The sequence below is a fragment of the Diadema antillarum genome, unplaced genomic scaffold (genome assembly GCF_040938485.1).
Source record: "Diadema antillarum isolate AM-2024a unplaced genomic scaffold, OU_Dant_1.0 seq00002145_RagTag, whole genome shotgun sequence".
In the NCBI taxonomy this organism is placed as follows: Eukaryota; Metazoa; Echinodermata; class Echinoidea; order Diadematoida; family Diadematidae; genus Diadema; species Diadema antillarum.
Window position 1 is genome coordinate 69,711 of NW_027272784.1, and position 27,508 is coordinate 97,218.

The 27,508-nt window shown below is 38.0% G+C and overlaps 1 protein-coding gene across 1 annotated transcript; it reads right to left on the reverse strand.

Annotated features, from left to right (window-relative positions):
- Positions 1-361: 361 nt before the first annotated feature.
- LOC139714043 (scavenger receptor cysteine-rich domain-containing protein DMBT1-like) lies at positions 362-18,107 on the reverse strand. Its single transcript, XM_071625772.1, has 10 exons — positions 17,981-18,107; positions 16,586-16,909; positions 14,841-15,167; positions 13,873-14,214; positions 12,964-13,287; positions 11,917-12,340; positions 5,760-5,911; positions 1,914-2,240; positions 1,092-1,436; positions 362-603 (listed from the first exon to the last, which is right to left on the reverse strand). Exons 1-10 carry the CDS (start codon positions 18,045-18,047, stop codon positions 362-364), a joined length of 2,874 nt encoding a protein of 957 aa, XP_071481873.1. The 5' UTR covers positions 18,048-18,107.
- Positions 18,108-27,508: the final 9,401 nt, after the last annotated feature.

Sequence of the window (27,508 nt, forward strand, 5' to 3'; positions counted from 1 at the left end):
ATTTGTGTGTGTAACAAGCGGTATGAAATGTATTTCGTACATTGCCAAAGGAGTTCTGCTCATTTTACTTAAGTTTGAACCGTACTCATCTAATAATCTGTTACGTGTGAAAAGGCAAAGGTGTATTTTTTAGAATAATTGTTATAGGTTGTTTCTGAACTGTTGTCAACCTCATAATTAAAACCACTTCTTTGCTCTTACCGAATTTTGACATATATGTTGCCCTGTATTATATTATGTACAGTCAGATCGGAGAATGACTAAGAAGGCCAAGTTCCGTACCTTCATAACCGCACTCCACTCCAACGTCCTGACTATGATCGCACGTGTTGATATTCCACACGGAGTCCCACACGCAGGATTACAGCTGCGACTCGTACCCAGAGCAACCGACGCCGCTTAAGTGGATGGGTCCAAAACCGGGCGAAGTTGTCACCTTGTAAGAGCTGACGTAGTCATACCCAAGCTGCCGGCAGACGACTTGCGCATCGTTGTAGCCCCAAGACTCGTCGCAAACTGTGCCCCATTGGTATCTGTGGTAGATTTCGACTCGACCCGATTCCCACGTTGCGCCGTCAACCAGACTCACGTCTCCTTCGCTAGCTGATCAGACGTAATACAAAGCGATGGAAAACAGACGTTAAGCGATTAGCAATATACCGGTAACGTATACTGTAATGGGTGTAGTAGTTAATGATCCGAAGTTGCTTATCTTTACGGTAACACTTTGTTTCTAACCCATGCGTGCATGTTACTAAAAACGATTGTAAACGAAGGTGATGAAGCACCTGTAGTGCATAAATATTTTTCATATCCCTTATTTGTTCGACATCTTTCCTACATCCCACTAGGTATGCACTTTGTCACCTCTTTGACTAAGAAATAAGCTGATTATATGCGGCTCCCATGCATAATTATGCACAGGGTTAATGATGCTCCTATTCTATACATTGTTTGTTTATGTAAAGGTTATGGAGGGGGATTCGCCAGAGGAAAAAAGTATGACAAACTGAAGTAGGTTAAAGAAGTCGGCTATTCTATGAAGTGTTATCACACCGAAAATGATTGGTTAGCGAACTCTAGAAACGTACCGAATAAGTCGGGAGCTGGAACAACGTATTCCTCGCACGTGACATCGACATCCTGGTAGTGTGTGCAATCGTAAACGTTGCCCCACCCAGTGTTAGGACAGTCTGTGAGCTCCTCCTCGGACCCCCAGCAGCCTAGGTAGGACAGGTGGATTGGTCCATCTCCATCTTGGATGCTGGTGTAGCTATCGGAGACGCCCTGGTAGCCAAGCTGGCGGCAAGTGACTTCTTCCTCGGTGCTATCCCATCCATAGTTGCAGATGGTGCCCCACTGAGAGCCATGGTAGATTTCGACTCTTCCCTTGTTAGCCTTCGATCCGTCTGCCAGTCGAATCTCCCCTTCGGAGGCTGTACATCACAGATATGTCGATATTTCAGTGCCATTTCACTTCTTATTTCAGAGGATTTTATAATTCCACCACTGACATAACTGAGCTAACTTTGGCTTAGCAACATTTCGAGAAACTGTTAAGAATTCAATTTGCCCGAGCAAATAACGTCCACTAGAATATTGGCCCTGATAGCGCGATAGCGCATTTGGATAGGCCTAAACGTTACGGCCAAAAGAAGTGATAGTGCTACCCGGTATTTGATGTGTATTGTTATTCTTCTGCTGACTTTTCTTGATCTTGAATAACGCATATAAATAAACATAGACATGTGTACAATGATATTTCATGTTTTCGAAAAGTTTGTTTTCTCTCTCCTCTCTTCTCTAACAATAATGTCTAAGCGAGGAGTCAAAGTTGCTCAAATCTCAGTATTAAAGTTGTAAGGGGAAAAATGGGTTATAACCAAGCCTTTGAACGTTTACTCTCTAATTACCTTCATGAGTGCATATGACTCCTGCGTCTTCGGTGTGGCTGCAGTCGTGGGTCCCCCACGGATTGCTATTGCAGTCGGTCAGTCTGTCCTCGTCTCCCGTACACTGAACGTTATCGAGAAGAATGGGCGTAGCCCCGGACGCTTGTCCGAAGTAAGCAGTTGACTCAGCGCTGACGGCATCTTGGTATCCTAGCTGTCTGCAAACAACCTGGGCGTCCTCAATATCCCACAAGTCGTCGCACACGACCCCCCACACGCCATCATGGAAAATCTCGACCCGCCCCTGGTGGTTGCCCTTGCCGTTCACCAAACGCACTCGCCCCTCCTCTGGGGTAATGCGGATAAAGCGGGTGAGTGAGAGGTGGGGGGAGGAGGGCGGAGAAATAACAAAGTACAGCAACCAGATAAATAGTAATCGGCCGAACCCGATTTGAACATCTTCCTCTCCATGGCTTTTTTAAGGATACATTTCACTCATACAAAGTCGGCAATAACACACATGAACACACACACACACACACACACACACACACACACACACACACACACACATACCAGCCACGCACACACCGCACAATCACACACATAATACTTATGTACAAGGAAGATACACTCTAAAAACAGATTGGTTAGAATAACCAATATACATTGTATAGGTTAAATTTAACCAATCTCGTTGGTAGATAATAATGTGTCCAGCCAATCTCTTGGTTACAGTAACCAATCTCGTTTGGTTCAACTATCAACCAATATACATTGGTTGCACATTCAACATGGATTGGTTAGTTTAACCATAGATTGGTTAATCTAGTATGGGCTATATATATGATGCAACCAATCCACATTGGTTGAAGGGACCAGTAATATTGGTTGAGATTTAACCATATTTCATGAATTTAAAAAAAATACGATTGGTGAGTGTCACTCGTCATATTTACGGCTAGATTCATGTCGAACTCCTTAGCTAGACTATAGTGCACAACCAACGATGACGTAATGATAGCCTATTGAATATAAATAACCTATCCTACACACCCTAATTGGTACTCTACAATATGTCCTATTCCTAACTACAATCACAGTGCAACCCATGGTTTATATACCCACGAAAAATTGTAATGATTGAAGGCATGGTTACTGAACTATATTCCATTCTCATCAGGCCAGCTGAAATATGAAAATATTTCCTGAAACACAAGTTGAAATTTGAATAATGAAGTATACAATTTTTCTACACATTTTAAGATCGAAGTCAATATGAATACCTTATAGATTAATGTATTTACTTTTTGCCACTAGCTTTTGCATATCAGATCATCTCTCATGAATATTCATAATCGATATAGAAGCAAAACGTATGTCGGCTTTTGACGACTTTATGACGTCTTAAAGACGTCTTTATGACTAAAACACTAATATTTAGACAAGTAAAATTCATGTCATATGGAAACATGAAAGTTGAAAAAATATAGGCTTTGATATTCGATGTTTAAGTTATTTTGTACATATCTAAATGAAAATGCATGATTGATATGATAAAAAAAAACCGACAACAATCAAGCTCCAACTGGAATCACATTTTGTTATTTTTACATGGTCTCGTAATGGAGATGCATGATCGATATAAGAACCAACAGAAATTATGTTCAAACTGAAAAAAACGCCCTTTATTCTTGCACACAATTGCGCGCGCGCACACACACACATACACAAGTTCATTTTATTAATTTCATTTCATTTTCGGCCTATAATTGCATTTTGTCAATGCAATCATGCATAATATGTAACCAATGCATTGTCTCATTATCGATCTGCACTAAATTCTCGTATGAATGAATTAAGTTCCAATTAAGTTGATATGTTTAACCATTTTTGAATAGTAGCGTCTTATTTTCACAACTTTCTTACAATTTTCTGTAAGAAAATCAAAGTAGGTCAAGTATGAAGCATCTTTTTATATCGCGCTCGTATAGGTTATTCGGGAATGGCCGACCGCGTGGATCAAGTGACCCACTTCCTCACTTCCCGCGAGACAAAGTTTTATACAAAACTTACTGATAGGGTTTTTTTGGGGTTTTTTTACTGTGAGATGCATAAACTGGCCTTATATGGTTAAACTATTTAAAACAAACTCTGCAAAACAACAGAAAATGTCGCTTACAACTAAAAAAAAAAAATAATAATAAAGAAAGAAGATTACTGCATGACTGTGAGCGCGGCAACCAATGTGGATTGGTTACAGTCCCTAGCTAGCCTAACCGATTACACTGGTTACTGGTTGACCAACGAATTGGTTAGTTTATAACCAATATAATGGCTGAAACAACCAATATCGGGTTAACCAATGAGATTGGTTGATTTTTTAACCAATCTGTTTCTAGGGTGTACACATACGGAATTTGCACCATATTCTTTGTCAATCATTAAAATCCATTCTTTCAGTTTTATAGCGTTAAGATTTAGATTTAAGATTTATTCAAGATTTCATGCGTGTTCACAAAATAGGAATGCATATTCAAATGTATGGAAGTACATCTCATATAGCCAAGACAGAATATATACAATAAGTGTACATTGATAAGAAGCAGTTACAGGATAGTATACAACTCCACTAAGAGAGCTACATTATTCAAGGTAACGAACACGCAAAGGAATTGCAACATAAGCTTAAAGCTTGAGAATCGTTGCAACCCCCGTGCACATAATCTATAATTGCTTGCAAATAGTTTAAATGATACTTGATAGGAGTTGGGGGGGGGGGTATTTACAAAAAGAGCATGGGAACATGAGGGGGAAAGAAGAAATGCATGTGTGGTGCCTATCTGTCCTGTCAGACATTGACAAGAGAGAGCAAGAAAAAGTTCAAAGTGTCAAGTCATTATAAGCAAATTATACTGATTGAATTGATTAAATTTCTCATAAATCCCATTCAAATGTTGATTTCAGGGGAAATATATGATCACAGCAAGTTTAATAGTTAATAGTATCCAGGAGTTCAGCGTGAAGCTGATAATAGAATATGTTTGATCGACCTTTTGAAAGTAACTATTTTTTGTAAATTACGAACATGCTGAGGTAGCGCATTCCAGACATCAGGACCGCTATGTCTGACTGATTTATAGGCTAGTGCAGTACCGGTGTTCATTAAATGTATATCTGATGCTTGTCTCGTGGGATACGAGTGAACTGCACTGTTAAGTTGAAACATTGTCGAAAAAGAGACAGGTAATAGGTCTTGCTTAGAACGAAACATGAAGAGGGCAGTCTGTAGGAAATGTATATCATCTACTTTTAAACATTTTAATTTCAAGAACAATGGATCTGCGTTACTGGTTTTCCTAGAGAACCCTTTCTATTATACATTGTCTTGATACCGGAAATTGACGATATCATAATAACAGTCCCGGCATGTTCCATCACGTATTTCTCGTGCTTCACGTTGCACTGCGTTTTAGTTAATTACTGTGATAATCATTACTGTATTAGGGAATTTTTTGAACTTAACGAATGCTATTAAAAAGGACCCCGTAAACAATAAAAAGCAAAACAAAACTGACATTTTTATCATTTTCATTATCAAAAAATCATCGCTCTTAATCCATGTCTTATTGCCATACCAGTCTCCCACGTATTGATCGTTCATAATATCATGTTTGATTGCGTGAAAAATAATGTATTCGCATGCATATGCATATACTATATATATATATATATATATATATATATATATATATCAAAGTGTGTGTGTGTGTTTGTGTGTGTCTTTGTGCAATACATAAAATCATATTTAATTGGAATAAAAGTGAAAGACAGAAATGAGCTCAAACCAATTTCCAGAGTACTCACCAGGATCTGAACATCTCACTCCCGCATCTTCAAAATGATGGCAGTTATGATCGCCCCACCCCCTGAAATCGCAGTCGGCCAGTTCTACTTCGCTGCCGCTACAGTCCACGTTGTCCATGAAGATGGGCTGGTCGTCCTCTCCGCCGCCGAAACTAGCAGAAGTGGTGGCTGCCGACAAACCACCCGCGCGTCATTTATACCCCATGCGTCGTCACAGACGGTTCCCCACACGGAATTGTGAAAAATCTCGACCCTTCCTTCCTTGTCCTTACTACCGTCCACAAGACGAATACTGCCCTCTGTCATAGAAAGAACATAAAATAATCGATGATTCGATGACGAAAATATTACAGCATTCATCACTATTACAATGTCCATAACCGTATGCCATAATATTTGCGATGATACTATCACCATTGATTACATACTGTTGTTATAATCAGTATACAACCATTAAAATCATTTTATTCTGATCTTTTTATTGTGATTACTATTAGCTTATCTGTATCAGTAATATATGTATAACGTGGCTTTTTATGATTAGCAGCCAAATAATTAACGACATGAAATCAGAGAATAAGGGGCTTTGAGTATCGTGTAAACTGCTATTGACTTTATCCTAGATAAACATAACCAAACATGAATAGAGGTATAAACATGATTTATTTTCTATGACTTTGACCACTTAGCTTTAATGTTTTAAATAGATACGCGAATTTGGCTGTGAGAAGGAAAATAAAACGTTTTACCAAATTTGGCTGCAAAATAGACAGTTTGACCAAGAAGACGACTTAAAACCCTCTAGCCGCATCTTGCTTTATTTATATCATCTCTTCTGAGCAGAAAGCATTTACTTCCCGTTTTAGGACGAGAAAAACACACAAAAATTAATGTACGTACTCGAAACATATTGGTGATCCGATTGGGCACCAAAACATAATCTTTTAAATAATGGTGGTCCCGGCTCGAAGCTATTGTCGAGCATTGTATATCTTTATTATCTATCTGTATATTTCTTTGTGCATATCATGTAACAAAATAATGTTTAAAAAAAAACCCTACTCTCTGCACACACACACACACACACACACACACACACACACACAAACAAACAATAATCAGGGATAAAAGAAGGAAACATTACAGAGTGAAAGATGATGATTTTCCTCGTATATGATGCTGGTCTGTTTGATAGTTCATACACTTGATCCACTTTATCCGTAGAACAGTCACTCTCCCATTATGGTTACGAAAGCCTGTCCTGCTCGCGAAACGCAAGAAAATGCCCGAATTGTTTAGCCTAAAACTACACCAACAATAGTGCACGTCGAGCTCACCTAGTTCGGCATGCACCGCTCCTATAAATACGATCAAGACTAGGAAGGCTCTGAAAATCCTCGCCATTTTGATGTTAGCTTCTTTCAGTACTATCCAGAACTGGCAGTGGACTGTTCAGACCTCAGCAAGAACTGATGTGGTATAGGAGGAGATTTTTCGCTATGATACGTTGACAACCGGAGTGTGTGTGTGTTTGTGTTGGGGGGGGGGGGGTATTGTTTCAGAGCAGAGTTAATATTTTTTTTCAGCGTGCGCACATCACTAAAAATATCTAATCACTTACGTGCCGCTACTATGATTGTACCCGCATACCGCGATAACCTTTTAGACTTTTGGATTTACGTATTCCTCATGAACGTAATTCAACGTCTATTTGTCCATACTGACTGTTCTCTACCAATGATGGTTTCTTTTCGAAGTACATGTAATATGCCATTTAGTTTATACTTGCAAGTTACAGTGAGTAAAACCGCTTGCCAGTGAGTGCCACAATTTCTGCAAATTATACACTTCTTGGCATCGAAATAGAGTTTTTTTAAAAGAGAGACATACACTAATCGTCCAACAAGACGAATGGAATATACAGGACCAAATATATTGCTAGCTTAGATACCAATAATCTGCTTTGTGCGTAACAAAAAAAGAAGAACAACAACAACAAGAAAAACAACAGAACAGCAGTCCGCCTGTCCCAAGTTAATCATTTATATTTCGCGTTCAATGTCCCGATGAAAATGTCGCTGCATCCATAAGCCGCTATCGACAGCCTTTTGGACCTTGAAATATGCTTATCATTATCTTATACATGATTATAATATCCAAAGTTGCTGAGCAATACATGGCTGGGCACTAATACACTGTACTAGTCTGTCGTAAAGTAGCATGCCATATACACATTATGCACTCACGGTTTTGTCTACGGAGTCTCTCAGTCTCGTATCCACATGACGATATTTTCATAAGGTCAATTTCATGACCTTATATAACATATTCATTATGATACAATATTCTGTAACTACGACAAAACTTGGAAACATCTACTCTTATTAAATATGATAGACTTTTAAAATACTATCTATGACAAGTGGAAAAGAAACAAATGCGGAAACTTCTGCTGGTATATCAGTACAAGGTAGTATTTTAGCAAACATAATAACCTTTTTTATCTTAATGAGGTGCTGTGACTCTTCAGGTTAAACATATTGCAGTCAAATAATCGATACGTTCGTCGAGATTGTTTTTCCTTCACATGAGCATACATTAATCATATCAATATAATGTATACAGTGTAAAATGATTATTTACGTAAAGCCGCCTGGAGCTACAATTGGAAATGTATATTGCAAATGTTCCATCCAAGACTAAAAACCATACCCCTTCGAGTCTGTTGTCGATATGTTATCAATATAATACACTTGATGCCAATCGAATTTGGGGAATCACTTGACCTAAACAATATAAATTGGAATAAAATTCGACGATGTCCACCCTTTACCTAACGTAATAAAACAAGTACGCATTACCATATAAAATAGCGTAAACCATAATGCCTCTTTTCTTTTCCGGTAAATAAGGAAGTTGATGAATCGCTAATGGAAAGTGAAGTACAATGTACAAAGAAATGCAGACTGTATCATTATACTTAAAGACCGCGATGTTATTAAAATTGAGATTATGTAACGATGGCTCGTTATTCCGAATGTTCGTAAATCCGAAAAAAAAGGTTTGTAATTCCGAAGATTTGTTATTACGCATCTTCTTTTCAGTGTTTCGGATTAACAGACCTTCGGAATAACGAACAATATTTCATTTTCAGAATTACGAACCTTCGAAATAACTTTTTAAAAAAAGGTTCGAGTTAACGTACCATTTTTCTTTTCGGAGTAGCGAATATAATACATACGTATTTGTGTTTCAGAAAATTGAACCTTCGCAATAACGAACCGTATTTCATTTTTAGATTAACGAACCTCCGGAATAACGAACATCACCCGGTTCTCATCACGTTTGATACATACACCATTTTTATAGCATTAAATATGATAATTCAGATTACTGTACATTTCTTCGATTTGTTGGTGCTTTGGGAGCAATACATACTCTTATGATGAGTGTCATGCTCGAAGACTGTATACGCGTGTACGTGTACCAATGACAACTATGTGATACTTGTTTACTCTTGAAAGATGAAGTTAAAGGTGTTATTTGTAAGACATGAAAAAAATGCCAATACAACACAACCAACCAACGAAACACTTTGAAGAAGGACAAATGAGCCACGCAGTTCTCCGTCACAAAGAAAATACTGAATGTTTACTCTGTCAATAAAACATTCTAATATCAATATGAAATATCAGTAAATCTGGAAACAAAACTGCAGTGCACACACTTACATAGAATTGAACAAGAATCATATTTACAACCGAGGACAGGCTATAATCATGTGTAGAGCGCCTCTCAAAAATGGCCATCTTCTTGTAATATATACAATAAAAATGAACCCTTACCAAAGATACCATCGCTTCCATGATTATACAATTATCATGACCATGATATACAGGGTTATGCAACATACCCACAAACTTCTCCTCTTACGTGAAATCATAAGTCACATATTATCACTATAGGATTGTATATTTTATACACACGAACGTTCCGAACAGTAGTGCCATAATTTTCCTAGACATAATCTCAGTCCTATATGTATTCGCACTCGCCACTAAACACATATCTCCAAGAGCGCTATCATACTCCCAGCCTAAAATGAAGCAAAGAAGAGCATAGAAGATGAAATGTTGAGACAAATGCACGATGGATAAAACCATCAAGGTTGAAAATTAGGTTCAACTGTGAATAATCGTAACTTCGGCTCGAGCCGGACATTACTTGTTTTGATGGCACCGACTTCCTCGTGAATTATCCTATTACTCAAAAACAGCGAATTAAAATATGTAGAGCGACCTCATGCTTTTACGAACGATATTTGAATAATATCCAATTTACATTTTTTTTCTTTCAATAATATGGCTTCTGTGCTGAAAGATGTACTGTATATAATTATTCCCTTGACAAAAAAAAAGGCAAAAGAGAATGGTGAAAGGTCAAATACTAATTGCAGGATGACTCGGGAAGAAATGACGGTTTGACAGTCGTGAAAAGAGCTATTGCTGATTAATCAATGATTAGATAGATGAATAAATAAATGACAAATATGAACAGATTTTTCAGATAAAATTAGTAGATACACGAGACATTGCATAAATCAATAAATACGTAGATACATGGAAAGATGAATTTAATCAACAGTTACACCAACTTTGGTCTATTACCTAATTGAAGTAAAGTATTGAAGAAAAAAAGAGCTGATTTCTCTTCTTTGTCTCAAACCTTATAAGCTAGGAATTCGAGGTTGCTATCCGTCCGCAATTTGGGAGCTACACATCCACACATTGTACACTTAACAGTTATCATGGTTATATGCATGGACTGTGGAAAATATAGAACTATAAAGGTCGTTTCTTCTATTTCTTTTTTTTAAGCACAGTGAGCAATAATTCATGATTTACAAGGTACGGACACATTCAGTAGCTGTGTGAACGGTAGTGGCGAAATGTTTGTATATATATTTATTATACATTTCTCTCTCAACAGCATCTTGTGGTACATGTAGTGATCCTACAGCAGGATGGTGCCAGCGCCTTCAAACAATTGTCGCAACACCATTAATACCAGCCTGACATTTTGTGGTCGTAATTCTCGGCAACTATGGGAAAACCTTCAAGTGACAGCGACAGAGTCCAGAGTGACAAAGCTGAAAAAAATAAAATGTTTATAGAATCGAGAATGGCAATTTTATGAAAAAAAAAATAAAAGCCGTGAAAAATAATGAAAATAAAACTGATCGCGAGCAAATAGTTGCTTACAGCGAGTGATAAGAGTGACAGTATAATTTGAATATTATAGAAAGCGATATTATATGATAGGAAGTTATTGTAATAGGAATATTCAGTGATATTAGAGGAGTTGCTATAGTGGATCCAAGTAAAGCGTTAGTAAAAAAATAAAATCATAACGACAGCAAACAGCAAATATGTATATTATATTATAGGTATACGGTGGATGTTAATGCCACGCAAATGGTTATTGCTATCAGCGAAACGCTGGTTTGCTGAAAGACGCACAATGCTGCCATGAACAGGTCTCCAAACGACCTCTTCAGCAATCCGAAACGAAGCTTGTCTCCGCCTATTCTGGCTTCAACCTCTCCGCCTATTCGCTCGCTACAACTCCTACTGGTTCCATCATATCTTTCCCCACCCCCCCCCCCTATCTCTATCTATCTATCTATCTATCTATCTATCTATCTATCTATCTATCTATCTACCTATCTATTTATCTATCTCTTTTACTAACACTCTCTCTTTCTTTCTTTTTTCTCTATTTCTCGTTTACTTCACCTCATCCATGGTACCTGCAACATACCCTTAAACAAGCCGATGGTACAGATGATATAATCATTTTATCAAACTTCACTAAAAGACAAACATGTCAATCATGTCGATACAAAATGTCACATTTTCCAGCTTTGGTGTTTGTTTGTTTTTTACTCCTTGTTGCCTTGATTCTTTATCTCGTAAACAATCAACCATACGAGTTCGGTATGTTAAAAAATAAACGAGGAGCTCCGTTAACCGAGTGTATCGTCTTTAGTCCATTGTTCACATTTCGTCATTTTGTCTGTGGAAGGGCAATCGACATGTCATTATGAGTTATCCTCATGGAATACATTTGACAGTGATTTGCCGTCACAGAAATTTACTGAATCGGCACCGCCCCCTTTGAGTTTGCGTCAACAACGGTAGGGACGGTGGTGGCAGATGCCTGTGGCGCCATCATGGTATTCTGCTGTACTGCCGATGGATAGGGGGCATACTGGGTCATGTGAGGAACCTGAACCCCACTGCTGCCCGCAGCGTAGACGACGGCGGTGTAGCTGGGTGGTGGCGCCATGTTGGTAGCAGTGGGCTGAGTCGGGTAGCCCCCTGCACCCTGCTGGGTGGCTGACGTGGAAGTGGTAGTGGTGGTGTTCACATTTCCGCTAATGGCGGCAACAGTTTGGCGCCCTGTCCTCACTTTTCTTTTCTTCGAAGAGCAGACAGCTGATATAAGGATCAGGATGAAACTAAAGGCAACGAGCGAGCTCACCACGATGACAGCAATCAACCACCCCGCCATACCTCCTCCTGAAAATAGAAAATAGAATTGTTTTCGAAATAAGCAGCAAATGGGAAGTCAGAGCAAAAAAATGAGTTAAAAAACAACAGTAACAAACAAACATAAGAATCATGTTATGGCCGTTGGTCTTCCAAGGTTTACATGATTCTGCTCCTTGATATTTTCCCCGAATGTTACACTTTCAATCATAATTATGTTCACACCCTGCCTTTGATATCATGATGTTCCACAAGTCACGTCTAAAAACAAAGACCGATAGATGTAGTTTCTCATTTTCTTTTTATGACAAACAGTAGAAATACATTTTCGTTACACATTGCCAAAGGACTTCCGCTCATCACTTTCAATGTCAATACTAAGAATAAGTCTTGGGATACGATCTATCGGTCTAGTCTACACTCTTTTACGTAGATTTGAACCGTCCTCATCTAATAATTCGTTACATTTGAAAAGCAAATATGTAATTTCTTACTAAGATGTTATTGGATGTTACTGAACAGTTGTCTACCTCATTGTTAAAACCACTTCTCTGTTGTTACTTTGTTACTCTGTTTACTTATATGTTGCCCTGTGCTATATTAGAACAGTCGTATTGAATAGTGACTACTTACTAAATGGCCAAGCTCCGTACCTTCATAATAACTGCACTCCACTCCAACGTCCTGACTATGATCGCACGTGTTGATATTCCACTCGGAGTCACTCACACAGGATGACAGCTGCGACTCGTACCCATAGCAACCAACGTCGCTCAAGTGGATGGGTCCGAAACCTGGCGAAGTTGTCACCTTATAAGAGCTGACGAATTCATACCCAAGCTGCCGGCAGACTACTTGCGCATCGCTGTAGCTCCAAGACTCGTCGCAAACGGTGCCCCATTGGTATCTGTGGTAGATTTCGACTCGACCCGATCCCGACGTTGCACCGCCAACCAGACGCACGTCTCCTTCGCTAGCTGCCCAGACGTAATACAAAGCGACGGCAAACCGACGTTACGCAATTAGCAATATACCGGTAACGTATACTGTAATGAGTGTAGCAGTTAATGATCCGAAGTTGCTTATCTTTACGGTAACACTTTGTTTCTAACCCATGCGTGCATGTTACGCGTGTTCTACAATTCCATTTTACAAGATCTATAACATGCACAAAATATTTTATAGCTTCTTTTCAATGCTAAACTAACATGACTATCTGTATTCAAACCAAAAATTACGTTACCGTTCTGCCCAAGTATGTTTGTCATCGAGCATGAGAGCAGAAAATGTATAAACGATTGTAAACGAAGCTGATGAAGGACCTGTAGTGTGTAAATATTCTTTAGATCCCTTATTTGTTCGCCATCTTTCCTAAATCCCTACAGGCAGATAGGTCTGCACTTTGTCAACTCTTAAGCTGATTAAACGCGGTAACCGTAAGCACAGAGTTAATGCTGATATTATTCTATACATAATTTGTTTTTGTAGAAGGGGAGGGGGATTCGCTAGGAAAAAATATGACCACACCGAAAGTGATTGGTTAGCGAACTCTAGAAACGTACCGAATAAGTCGGGAGCTGGAATAACGTATTCCTCGCACGCGACATCGACATCCTGGTAGTGTGTGCAATCGTAAACGTTGCCCCACCCAGTGCTAGGACAGTCTGTGAGCTCCTCCTCGGACCCCCAGCAGCCTAGGTAGGACAGGTGGATTGGTCCATCTCCATCTACGGTGTTGTAGCTATAGGAGACGCCCTGGTAGCCAAGCTGGCGGCAAGTGACTTCCTCCTCTGTGCTATCCCATCCATAGTTGCAGATGGTGCCCCACTGAGAACCATGGTAGATTTCAACTCTTCCCTTGTTATCCCTCGATCCGTCTGCCAGACGAATCTCCCCTTCGGAGGCTGTGCATCACAGATATGTCGATATTTCAGTGCCATTTAACATCTTATTTTCAGTGGATTTCATAATTCCGCCACTGACATAACTCAGCTAACTTTGGCTTAGCAACATTTCAAGAAAATGCTAAAACAACGTCCACTAAAATATCGGCCCTGGGGTGTTTCATAAAGCTGTTCGTAAGGTTACGAACGACCTACGAGCGACTGGTCATCAGTTCTTGTGCTGAATTATGGAAAATCTGATAAGTATAGCACATCAGGACTGATCACCAGTCGCTCGTAAGTTGTTCGTAACTTTACGAACAGCTTTATGAAACAGGGCCCTGATATAGCGCGATAGCGCATTTGGATAAACGTTACGGCCAAACATGCCAAAAGGAGTGACAGTGCTACCCAATATTTGATGTGTATTGTTATTCTTGTGCTGACTTTTCTAGATCTTGAATAACACATATCAAATGTATAAATAAGCATAGACATGACATGCGTACAATGTTATTTGCTGGGGGTTTTTTTTTCTCTCTCTCTTCTCTAAGCGAGAAGTCAAAGTCATTCAGATCTGAACCCAAGAAGTTGTATGGAAAAAAAAATGGCTTACAACATGTCTTTGAACGTTCACTTTCTATTACCTTCATGAGTGCATATGACTCCTGCGTCTTCGTTGTGGTTGCAGTCGTTGTCCCCCCACGGGTTGCTGTTGCAGTCGGTCAGTCTGTCCTCAACTCCCGTACAGTGAACGTTATCGAGAAGAATGGGCGTAGCCCCGGACGCTTGTCCGAAGTAAGCACTTGACTCAGCGCTGACGGCATCTTGGTATCCTAGCTGTCTGCAAACAACCTGGGCGTCGTCAATATCCCAAAAGTCATCGCACACGACCCCCCACACGCCATCATGGAAGATCTCGACCCGCCCCTGGTGGTTGCCCTTGCCGTTTACCAAACGCACTCGCCCCTCCTCTGGGGTAACTCGGATAAAGCGGGTAATTGAGACGAGGGAGGGGGAGGATGAGAGAGATGGGGGCGGAGAAATAAGAAAGTACAGCAGCCAGATAATCGTCCGAACCCAAGACATACAAGGTTGATACACGATAAAATAAAAGCACGAACACACACACGTGCACACCAGTCACGCACACACACACTCACATGTAGGGCTCTATACGGGAAAATTCACATACGGAATTTGCACCAAATTCTTTGTCAATCGTTAAAATTCATTCTTTTAGTAAATCGTTGCTGGTTTTCCAAGAGAATCCTTTCCGTTATACGGTGTCTTAATACCGGAAATGGACGGTATCATAATAACAATCCTGCAATGCGCTTCAAGAAAGATTATTCATTCAATTTCATGAGATTCTTCAGGCGAGATGTTTTTATTGCAACTGATTGACAAATTGCCCTATATCGACGTAAATAAGCACTGAATTCGTCAGTGTTTTGGTAGCAGCCATGATAAAAAAATCATGGGAGTATATACTCGAATAGGATTCGAACCTACGACCTCCTGATCATCGGACAGGCGTCATCTCCACTAGATCACCGAGCTTCAGCCCGACAGCAAGTCTTGGTTCTAATCCTTATAGCATGCAGCGGGTACTGCGTAGTTATTCAAATTCATGAAATTCTTCCGTCGAGATGTATTCATTGCAAATGATTGACAAAATAATGTTTCGCGTATTTCTTGTGCTTCACGTTGCACTGCGTTTTGTTAATCATTGTGATAATCATTACTGAATTATTTTAACTTGACGAATGCTAAAAAGACCTCGTAAACAGTAAAATGCAAAACAAAAGTGAAATTTCAATAATTTTCATTATCAACGAATTATCTCTCTTCATGTCTCATTGCCATACCAGGCACCCATATATTTATCGTTCGTGTGTATGTTTGATTGCGCGAGAAATAATGTATGTATTAGCATGTATATATGCATATCACATACATACACACACACACACACACACACACACACATATATATATATATATATATATATATATATATATACATGTATATATACATACATGTATATATACATACATATATATATATATGTATATATATATGTACATGTATATATAAGTGTATATATGTGTGTGTGTGTGTGTGTGTGTGTGTGTGTTGTGTGTGTGTACGTATGTGTGTGTTATGCAATACATAAAATGTTATTTGATTGAAATAAAGTGAAGAATAGAAATCAGGAGCGGATCCAGGACTTCCAGAAAGGCGGGGGGGGGGGGGCGAAAAACAATATTTCTGGTGCTACTTCGGGGCTTCATCTCATTTTTTTTTTTTTTTTTACAACAGATAAAGAGTGCGTCCCCTCTGGATTCGCCACTGGAAATGAGCCCAAACCAAGTTGCAGAGTACTCACCAGGATCTGAACACCTCACTCCCGCATCTTCAGAATGTTGGCAGTTATGATCGCCCCATCCCCCGAAACCGCAGTCGGCCAGTTCTACTTCGCTACCGCTACAGCCCACGTTGTCCATGAAGATGGGCTGGTCGTCCTCTCCGCCACCGAAACTCGCAGAAGTGGTGGCTGCTTCGGCCTCTTCATAGCCTAGCTGCCGACAAACCACCCGCGCGTCATTCATACTCCATGCGTCGTCACAGACGGTGCCCCACACGGAATTGTGAAAAATCTCGACCCTTCCTTCGTTGTCCTTACTACCGTCCACAAGACGAATACTGCCCTCTGTCATATAAAGGCCATAAAATAATCATCGATGATTCGATGACGAAAATATTACAGCATTCATCGCTATTACAATTTCCATAACTGTATGCCATAATAATTGTGTTATCACCATTGATTGCATACGGTTGTTATAATCAATATTAAAATATGTATAACCATTAAAATCATTTTATTCTGATCTTTTCATTGGGATTATTATTAGTTTATATGTACCAGTAATATGTATAACTAGCTTTTTATGACTAGCAGCCAAATAATTAACGACACAAAATCAGAGAATAAGGGGCTTTGAATGTCGTGTAAACTGCTATTGACTTTATCCTAGATAAACATAATCAAACACGAATGGAGGTATAAATATGATATTTTCTATGACTTTGACTACTTAGCTTTAATGTTTTAAATAGATACGCGAATTTGGCTGCGAGAAGAAAAATGAAGTTTTACCAACTTTGGCTGCAAAATAGACAGTTTGACCAAGAAGACGACTTAAAACCCTCTAGCCGCATCTTGCTTAGATCATATCTTCTGAGCAGAAAGCATTTACTTCCCTTTTCAGGACGAGAAAAACACAAAAAAAATAATGTACGTACTCGAAACATTGGTGATCCGATTGGACACCAAAACATGATAATATATGTGTTGGTGCCCAATCGGATCACCAATGTGTTTCAAAAGATTATATAATCTTTTAAATAATGATGGTCCCGGCTCAAAGCTATTGTCGAGCATTGTATATCTTTATTATCTATCTCTATATTTCCTTATGCATATCATGTAACAAAATAATGTAAAAAAGATACCCTACTCTCTGCACACACACACACACACACACACACACACACAAAGTATTATAGGGATAAAAGAAGGAAATATTACAGAGTGAAAGATGATGATTTTCCTCGTATATGATGCTGGTCTGTTTGATAGTTCATACACTTGATCCACTTTATCCGTATAGTCACTCTCCCATATGGTTACGAAAGCCTGTCCTGCTCGCGAAACGCAAGAAAATGCCCGAATTGTTTAGCCTAAAACTACACCAACAATAGTGCACGTCGAGCTCACCTAATTCGGCATGCACCGCTCCTATAAAGACGATCAAGACTAGGAAGGCTCTGAAAATCCTCGCCATTTTGATGTTAGCTTCTTTCAAGTACTCTCCAGAACTGGAAGTGGACTGTTCAGACCTCAACAAGAACTGATGTGGTAGGAGGAGATTTTTCGCTATGATACGTTGACAACCGGAGTGTGTGTGTGTTTGTGTTGGGGGGGGGGGGTATTGTTTCAGAGCAGAGTTAATAATTTTTTTTCAGCGTGCGCACATCACTAAAAATATCTAATCACTTACGTGCCGCAATTTATGATTGTACCCGCGTACCGCGATAACCTTTTAGACTTTTGGATTTACATATTCCTCATGAACGTAATTCAACGTCCGTTTGTCCATACTGCCTGTTCTCTACCAATGATGGCTTCTTTTCGAAGTACGTGCCATTTAATTGATACTTGTAAGTTACAGTAAGTAAAACCGCTTGCCAGTGAGTGCCACAATTTCTGCAAATTATACACTACTTGGCATCGAAATCAAGTTTTTAAAAAAGAGAGAGATATACACTAATCGTCTAACGAGACAAATGGAATATACAGGACCAAATATTGCTCGCTTAGATACCAATAATCTGCTTTGTGCGTAAAAAAAAAAAAAGGAAGAAGAAGAAGAAGAAGAAGAAGAAAAACAACAGAATAGGGAGCAGTCCGCCTGTCCTAAGTTAATCATTTATATTTCGCGTCCAGTGTCCCAATGAAAATGTCGCTGCATCCATAAACCGCTATCGACAGCCTTTTGGACCTTGGAATATGCTTATCATTATCTTATACATGATTATAATATCCAAAGTTGCTGAGCAACGCATGGCTGGGCACTAATACACTGTACTAGTATGTCGTAAAGTAGCATGCCATATACACATTATGCACTCACGGTTTTGTCTACGGAGTCTCTCAGTCTCGTAGCCACATGAAATTTCATGACCTTATATAAAATATTCATTATGATACAATATTCTGTAACTACGAGAAAACGTGGAAACATCTATTCTTACTCAATATGATAGACTTTTGAAATACTATCTATGACAAGTGGAAAAGAAACAAATGCGGAAACTTCTGCTGGTATATCAGTACAAGGTAGTATTTTAGCAAACATAATAACCTTTTTTATCTTAATGAGGTGCTGTGACTCTTCAGGTTAAACATATTGCAGTCAAATAATCGATACGTTCGTCGAGATTTTTTTTTCCTTCACATGAGCATACATTAATCATATCAATATAATGTATATAGTGTAAAATTATTATTTACGTAAAGCCGCCTGGAGCTACAATTGGAAATGTATATTGCAAATGTTCCATCCAAGACTAAAAACCATACCCCTTCGAGTCTGTTGTCAATATGTTATCAATATAATACACTTGATGCCAATCGAATTTGAGGAACCACTTGACCTAAACAATATAAATTGGAATAAAATTCGACGATGTCCACCCTTTACCTAACGTAATAAAACAAGTACGCATTACCATATAATAGCGTAAACCATAATGCCTCTTTTCTTTTCCGATAAATAAGGAAGTTGATGAATCGCTAATGGAAAGTGAAGTACAATGTACAAAGAAATGCAGACTGTATCATTATACTTAAAGACCGCGATGTTATCAAAATTGAGATTATGTAACGATGGCTCGTTATTCCGAATGTTCGTAAATCCGAAAAAAAAGAATAAGGTTTGTAATTCCGAAGATTTGTTATTACGCATCTTCTTTTCAGTTTTTCGGATTAGCAGACCTTCGGAATAACGAACAATATTTCATTTTCAGAATTACGAACCTTCGAAATAACTAAAAAAAAAAAAAGGTTCGAGTTAACGTACCATTTTTCTTTTCGGAGTAGCGAATATAATACATACGTATTTGTGTTTCAGAAAATTGAACCTTCACAATAACGAACCGTATTTCATTTTTAGATTAACGAACCTCCGGAATAACGAACATCACCCGGTTCTCATCACGTTTGATACATACACCTTTTTTATAGCATTAAATATGATAATTCAGATTACTGTACATTTCTTCGATTTTTTGGTGCTTTGGGAGCAATACCGTATGTCCCAAAAAAAAAAATTACAACGGGGCCCTACGCAATGATATCTTTAAAAATATTGCATCAATCTAAATACAAATTCAGGGTGTGAAACTATAACTCATTGCCGACATCTTACAGAAAACCCCATTCGATTTGCTTCAGTGGTCAAAGAGAAATTTTTTTGGGACATACTGTACATACTCTTATGATGAGCGTCATGCTCGAAGACTGTATACGCGTGTACGTGTACTAATGACAACTATGTGATACTTGTTACTCTTGAAAGATGAAGTTAAAGGTGTTATTTGTAAGAGATGAAAAAAATGCCAATACAACAATGTTGACAATGTGCGCTTAGAAACGTCAGTATGAAGCGTTGATTACAAAATAATCATAAATGGTAATCAATTCACTGGAATGCAAGTGAAGTTAGCTGGTCAAATTCAATTCAAAGTACATGTAAAATCTTACCTGTAATAGAATAATGTGTGGGTATTCATAATTCTGAAATATAACGAAATCCCGCGATGTACATTTTTCTGTAACCTAAGGAATTCACATTCAGAGAACCTATAAAAGTACAATGCAGTATATATTATCATTTCATACGAATCATTTTTCTATTTGCCACAAAGGAAAATCAAGTCAACATTCACTATTTGTTATGGTTGAAAATTTTCTAGGTCAACTCATAGGGGCGCTATTCATTACAATGTAGAGAAATATGAGACCTATGGTGTATTTTTGGGTAGTATAGGGACATAGGCCTATACAGTGCGTATAAAAAAAAACGCAACAAGATTTAATTTCGAATTTGTGAAGATTGTGTTAACTTTACACCAAAGTGAGTAGCAACATCTTAAAGCCACATTATCCCTCTTTTCAATGACATCTTATTTATTCTTACACGTTCATGGATGGCTGAGTAATCGTTCTTTTTGGACAATGGGTCAAATTGGACTTTGGACCAAGTTTCAGTTAGTGAGACCAGCATAAATCCTTTTCAATTCTCCTGAATGTCTGGACTGGACTTTGTGGAAACGGTTTGCTTCTAGGGCCCTACTTCTTTGAAAACAACATGAACGGAAATGGATACTTACAAATTTTAAATGAACATGTGATTCCTGAATTAATGGAAAATTTTCCTGTGCAACAAAGGGTGTGTTCAGACGCCTATGGGGGGGGGGGGGGGGAGGGGGGCACAGGATGGCGCACCAGCTCATCGACTAGTTGCAGTAAGAAATAGATTGGCTGAGGTATTTGGAAATCGGGTGATTGCCTTGTATCATGATGTGGAGTGGCCACCATGATCTCCGGATCTGACTTGTTGTGACTTTTTTCTTTGGGGCTATCTCAAGAGCAAAGTGTTCATTACCCCTCCACCTGACATTGCAACTCTGAGACAAAGAATCACTGATGAGTTTAAAGCTCTACGCCACCAAGCCCCAATGATTCGCAGGGCTGTGTGTGAGATGGAGAAAAGAGCTAATCTCTGTGTGGAAAGGAATGGTAGCCATAATGAGGGGAATGGGATGTAATGTTAAAAAGAGATTAAAAAAAAAAGAAGACAATGGTAAGTTGCGATTATCAATGTCATTATTCCATTTTAAGTTAATTTCTAATAAGGTGCATTGATTCTTGCAGTGTCCAAACTTGGTCCCAAGTCCAATTTGACCCATTGTCCAAAAAGAATGATTACTCAGCCATCCATGACCGTGTATGAATAAATAAGATATCATTGGAAAGAGGAGATATGTGGCTTTAAGATGTTGCTATTCACTTTGGTGTAAAGTTAACACAATCTTCACAAATTTGAAATCATGTTGCAAATCTTGTTGCATTTTTTTATACGCACTGTACAGTAAATTTGTATCACATTTCATATTTGCATAATATTGGAATTTTTAGTTTTAGATTGATAAATATGATAAACAAATGATACTACAGGCAAAACTAGGGCGACGATGACACCATAAAAGAGAAGTGTTTGCAAAATGCTGTATTTTCAATTATTTCTATTATATGCATTGTTTGATTCCATTTTGGGGTAATTCAAGATCATAATTACTTCACATTTTGGTCCTTCAGCAAATTACAGCAAAGAAAACCCCCATTTCATCCACTTTTATATTGTTAGTTGAAATTGGAACAGAAAAATAGGCAAAATCTGATGGACATGGCTGTCACTTTACTGCTGCCATGGCAACCAGCAATATTGGACATAGCTAAATCATTTATCGGAATGTCTGCAATAAAATTTTAGCAAAAAAATTGGTTGAAATTTGATAAAGGGCATTATCATCGTACACATTTTAGAAAATGACAATTTTCATCATGAGCAAACAAATTAATGGCCCTGGCAAAAACACGTCACACAACCAACGAAACACTTTGAAGAAGGACAAATAAGCCACGCAGTTCTCCGTCACAAAGAAAATACTGAATGTTTACTCTGTCAATAAAACATTCTAATATCAATATCAAATATCAGTAAATCTGGAAACAAAACTGCAGTGCACACACTTACATAGAATTGAACAAGAATCATATTTACAACCGAGGACAGGCTATAATCATGTATAGAGCGCCTCCGAAAAATGGCCATCTTCTAGTAATATTTACAATAAAAATGAACCCTTACCAAAGATACCATTGCTTCCATGATTATGCAATTATCATACAAATGACCATGATATACAGGGTTATGCGACATACCCACAAACTTCTCCTTTTACGTAAAATCATTCATCACATATTATCACTATAGGATTGTATATTTTATACACACGAACGTTCCGAACAGTAGTGCCATAATTTTGCTAGACATAATCTCATTCCTATATGTATTCGCACTCGCCACTAAACACATATCTCCAAGAGCGCTATACTCCCAGCCTAAAATGAAGCAAAGAAGGGCATGGAAGATGAAATATTGAGACAAATGCACGATGGATCAGATCACCAAGGTTAAAGTCTATGTTCAACTGTGCATAATTTTCACTTCGGCTCGAGCGGGGGATATTACTCATTTTGATGGCACCAACTTCCTCGTGAATTATCCTATTACGCAAAAACAGCGAATTAAGTATAACATCCAATATACATACAATTGTTTTTCCTTTCAATAGAATGTCCCCTATGCTGAAAGATGTATATAATTCTTTGCTTGACAAATAATAAGGACAAATACTAATTGCAGGATGACTCAGGAAGAAATGACAGTTTGACGGTCGTGAAAAGAGCTATGCTGATTAATCAATGAATAAATAAATGAATAAATAAATGACAAAATATGAACAGATTTTAAAGATAAAGTTAGTAGATACATGAGACAATGCATAAATCAATAAATATGTAGATACTTGGAAAGATAACTTTAATTAACAGTTACACCAACTGTGGTCTATTACCTAATTGAAGTGAAGTATTGAAGAAGTAAAAAAGAGCTGATTTCTCTTCTTTGTCTCAAACTTTATAAGCTAGGAATGCGAGGTTGCTATCCGTCCGCAATTTGGGAGCTACACATCCACACATTGTACACTTAACAGTTATCATGGTTATATGCATGGACAGTGGAAAAAAAAAAACTATTAAGGACATTTTTTCTATTTCTTTTTCTTTTCTTTTCTTTTTTTAGCACAGTGAGCAATTTATGATTTACAAAGTATGCAAGCATTCAGAAGGCCTGTCAACGGTTGTGGCGGACTGTTTATATATATATATATATATATATATATATATATATATAAGTAAACGAATAAGTAGAAAAAGAACGCCGTAAAAAATAATAATAAATCCTAGATCTTCTTATTATCATCAAGATGCCGAGCAGACCAATTTTCTTATTACGTTTCTGTATATATATATATATATATATATATATATATATATATATATATACATATATATATATTTCTCTTTCACTAAACAACATCTTGTGGTAGTGAGCCTATAATACAGCAGGCTATTGCCAGCACGTTCAAACTATCCTTGCAACACCATTACACCAGCCTGTCATTTTGTGGTCGTAATTCTTGGCAACTACTAGTATGGGAAAACCTTGCAGTGATAGCGACAGAGTGTATAAGTGACAAAGCTGAAAAAAATAATAAGTCTATAGAATCAAGAATGGCAATTTAATGAAGAAAAAAAAAAAGCTGTGAAACGTGAAGAAGAAAAAAACGGATCTCGAGCGAAAAATTGGTCACAGAGAGTGATAAGAGTGGCAGTATAAGTTGAATAATATAGACAGCGATACGATAGAAAGTTATTGTAATATGAATAATCAGTGATAGCAATTATAGGGGTTGGTATAGTGGATCCAAGTAATGTGTTAGTAAAGAAATCAAATCATAATGACAGCAAAAGAAGAGCAATGGAAGCAGGAAAAGAAAGAGTGACAGTTCAAAAAAAAAATCAGAGATATAGCGCAAAAGTATCAATCATATTTGTGTACATTATGCTGAGCAAGGCAATACTGGAAACAGGAAAGTTAGGACACGGGGAAAAAGATAGTGAAATACGGACAAGAACACACTCGAAAGCTTACAAGTTTGAGGCTGCAAAGTTTGGTCTCATGGAAGAAGTTGGTCAGATTTTATGCACCTAAACGGTAACTCTTTTTTTTACCCCACGGCTGAATATCTGCAAAACGAGAATTTATCTATTCATTTATTTATTTATTTTGCTTACACAACAAAATCCCCAACCAGATGCTGCATAATTCATTTTTTTTCTTTCTGAAGGCATGGACAAAAGTGATAATTACTCGTTATTCAAGATTGAGAGATGCACAGAAAAATCATAGTGACCCCTACCACACACACCCACACTTTTGGCAACAAAATCCATATTACTTCATCAAGTAAAGTCTGTCACTGCATGTATAGGTCAAGTGAAACGTAATCAGTCTTGATCACATAAAAAACATCCCATTTCATTCAATTTACTAGTACCATTTATCATATTATATCGCCACCTTCATCTAATATTCAGGCAGTAATCAATGAAGTCTTAAAAATGCTTTTCAGGGCATCTCAAAAAGCAACATGTTAAATAAACATTGAATCGAGTCCTGATTCCAGTAAAGATGTTTCTAGCATTTTTCTTGCCTTTTTTCCCCTGCTTCTGAAAAAATGACATTCAAAACCTATTCACCATTATGTTTCTGTTTTGTTTTGTTTTGTTTTTTGCCATATTGCTTCCTTCTCAGCAGATCAACTAGCAAACATGGCACTCAAACAGACAGATATCTCCAAGGCCTACCCCCCGTCCCTGGTATACATGGACGCAATATTATTCAGTCTAGGCATTATGTGCTTGTGTATGTTTGTTTGTATGCATGTGTGTGTGTGTGCGTGTGTGTGTGTGTGTGTGTGTGTTTGTGTGTGTGTTTGTGGGCCTGTATGTGTGATTACTCTTTGTTTTCTACGGTCCAACATCTTTCTGTATTAAAGACCCAATGTAGAGAGAAAGGTCATGAAGGTTGAAGTACAATCATTCTAAACAGTAGGGCCTACTTGAGCTTTGAAGCTACAACAGATCGCTCGGCTGTGACGCAGGTCTACTTCATGGGTGCACGTGACGTCGCAATGCTAAATGCAGAACCGCCTACTTCATGGATACACGTGATGTTTATGTCTAATGTATCAGCGATTTGTGTTATCTTGTTATTTATGTTTGGTTTTTGAATAAATTGACATTCATTCATTCATTCATTCAAGGCCTAGAGGATGCGCGGGTAATCTAGTAAAGCAATTGCCAAAGAAGCCCGAGTCGTTTGAGCATAACAGCGTGATTCAAAATACTGATATGATATCAAAGTATTTACCAAGCTGATCTTTGGAAGGAATTGAACAAAAAAGATAAAAAAGGAGATTCAATACTGAAATTAGGGCAAAACATTTGTCATAGAGACATTCCTTCAGCTATGAAAAGTCATGTCGTGTCTATGTACTGTTTTATCAGAAGATAACCACCAATATTTTTCAGTACATGTAGAGTCACTTTCTCTTAGTTTTTTTTTTTTCATATTGGCAAACACCAGATGAATCTTAATATCCTAAAAACAAAAATATTCATAAATACAATGATATGACTGTCAATCCCACATAAACTTACATGATTCATCGCAATGCCATATTCACCAAATTGTTTTCACAAAATTTCAACTCCTGATTACATGTACTTCTCAACCTCAAAAATAAATACATCAGTTCTTGCATTACACTTCCTGTATTAAGATCAAATAGCATTAAAAGTTCATCATGCCTTCTTTAGTAAAACCAGATGTTCACCTGTTCTGTTAATTTGTTTTCCCCCTTCTTTGTAACATGTGGATACATGAGGTCATTCAGTGAGTGCAAATGATTCGTTTCTTCCTTTGTATGATTTTTAAAGCACCTGTTCAAAGACATAATACCTGTGTGTTAATTGATTTGGGTTTTCAAAATGGCAAATGTGGTGCAGAAGCAAAGGCAAAAAAGGCAGCAAGATAATATATCTCACTGTAACATGGACTTCCCATCCTCTGTACATGGCTGCAACCTTCACAAAAGCTAGGTCATGTACTTGGGACATTCACCTTCATACTCTTATCACGATATGAATTTGTCGTGTCACACTTCTGCGTTGTAAGAAAAGAGATGTGCAAAGATATGTGTGGGTGTTATTACCACTTCCCACTGAATCGACACTCAGATATTCATTAACTGCACACTCCAAAAATGATATCACAGCTAAGGCTGAAACCATCCATCGACTTGGCCAAGCTGTTATGTAAGCATATTCATGTATATATACACAGATACATTGATATGTAAACAGGTCCTAACATTATTGCTTGTGATGCTTGCTAATAGCATGATATTTATGATGCTGGCAGCAAAACATCAATGGCACATATTATCACAAAGATCAACTTGAACTTCTTAGATAAAATGGACCATCCATTCTGGACACAACCATATGCGGTTTCAGAGGAAAGCATGATGAATTTCTATCCTTCAAAAATGTTTGATCACCTTCATCCTCTACATGAAGTTGACTATTAGGTTATCCACATTAAGCCACTCAATTATGAATGAGAAATGTGAGTATTGGAGCAATAACTTGTGACACATCAACATTCAGTCTCTCTGCAGGCATAGATCAAATTTTGGTGTGCGATGAAGTTTAAGTAACCAGTAGGTCAAGAAATGATAATCACAGCAAATGACAGCCGCACTTCAAGTCCTCAGGTAATCAGGATTTGAAGAAAAAAAAAATCCTAAGTATCGAGCAGTCCTGGAAATAAAAAGCTGTGCACAGTTTAAACCATATTGAGAAATACATCCACTCTTTGCAAAGTCGAGTACATTCATAGACAACTTTTGCTCACAGAGAGATTTAATGAAACATGTTGAAATGCTTCAAGCACTGAGGAATGGACTCATACCACAGCATTACCACAAA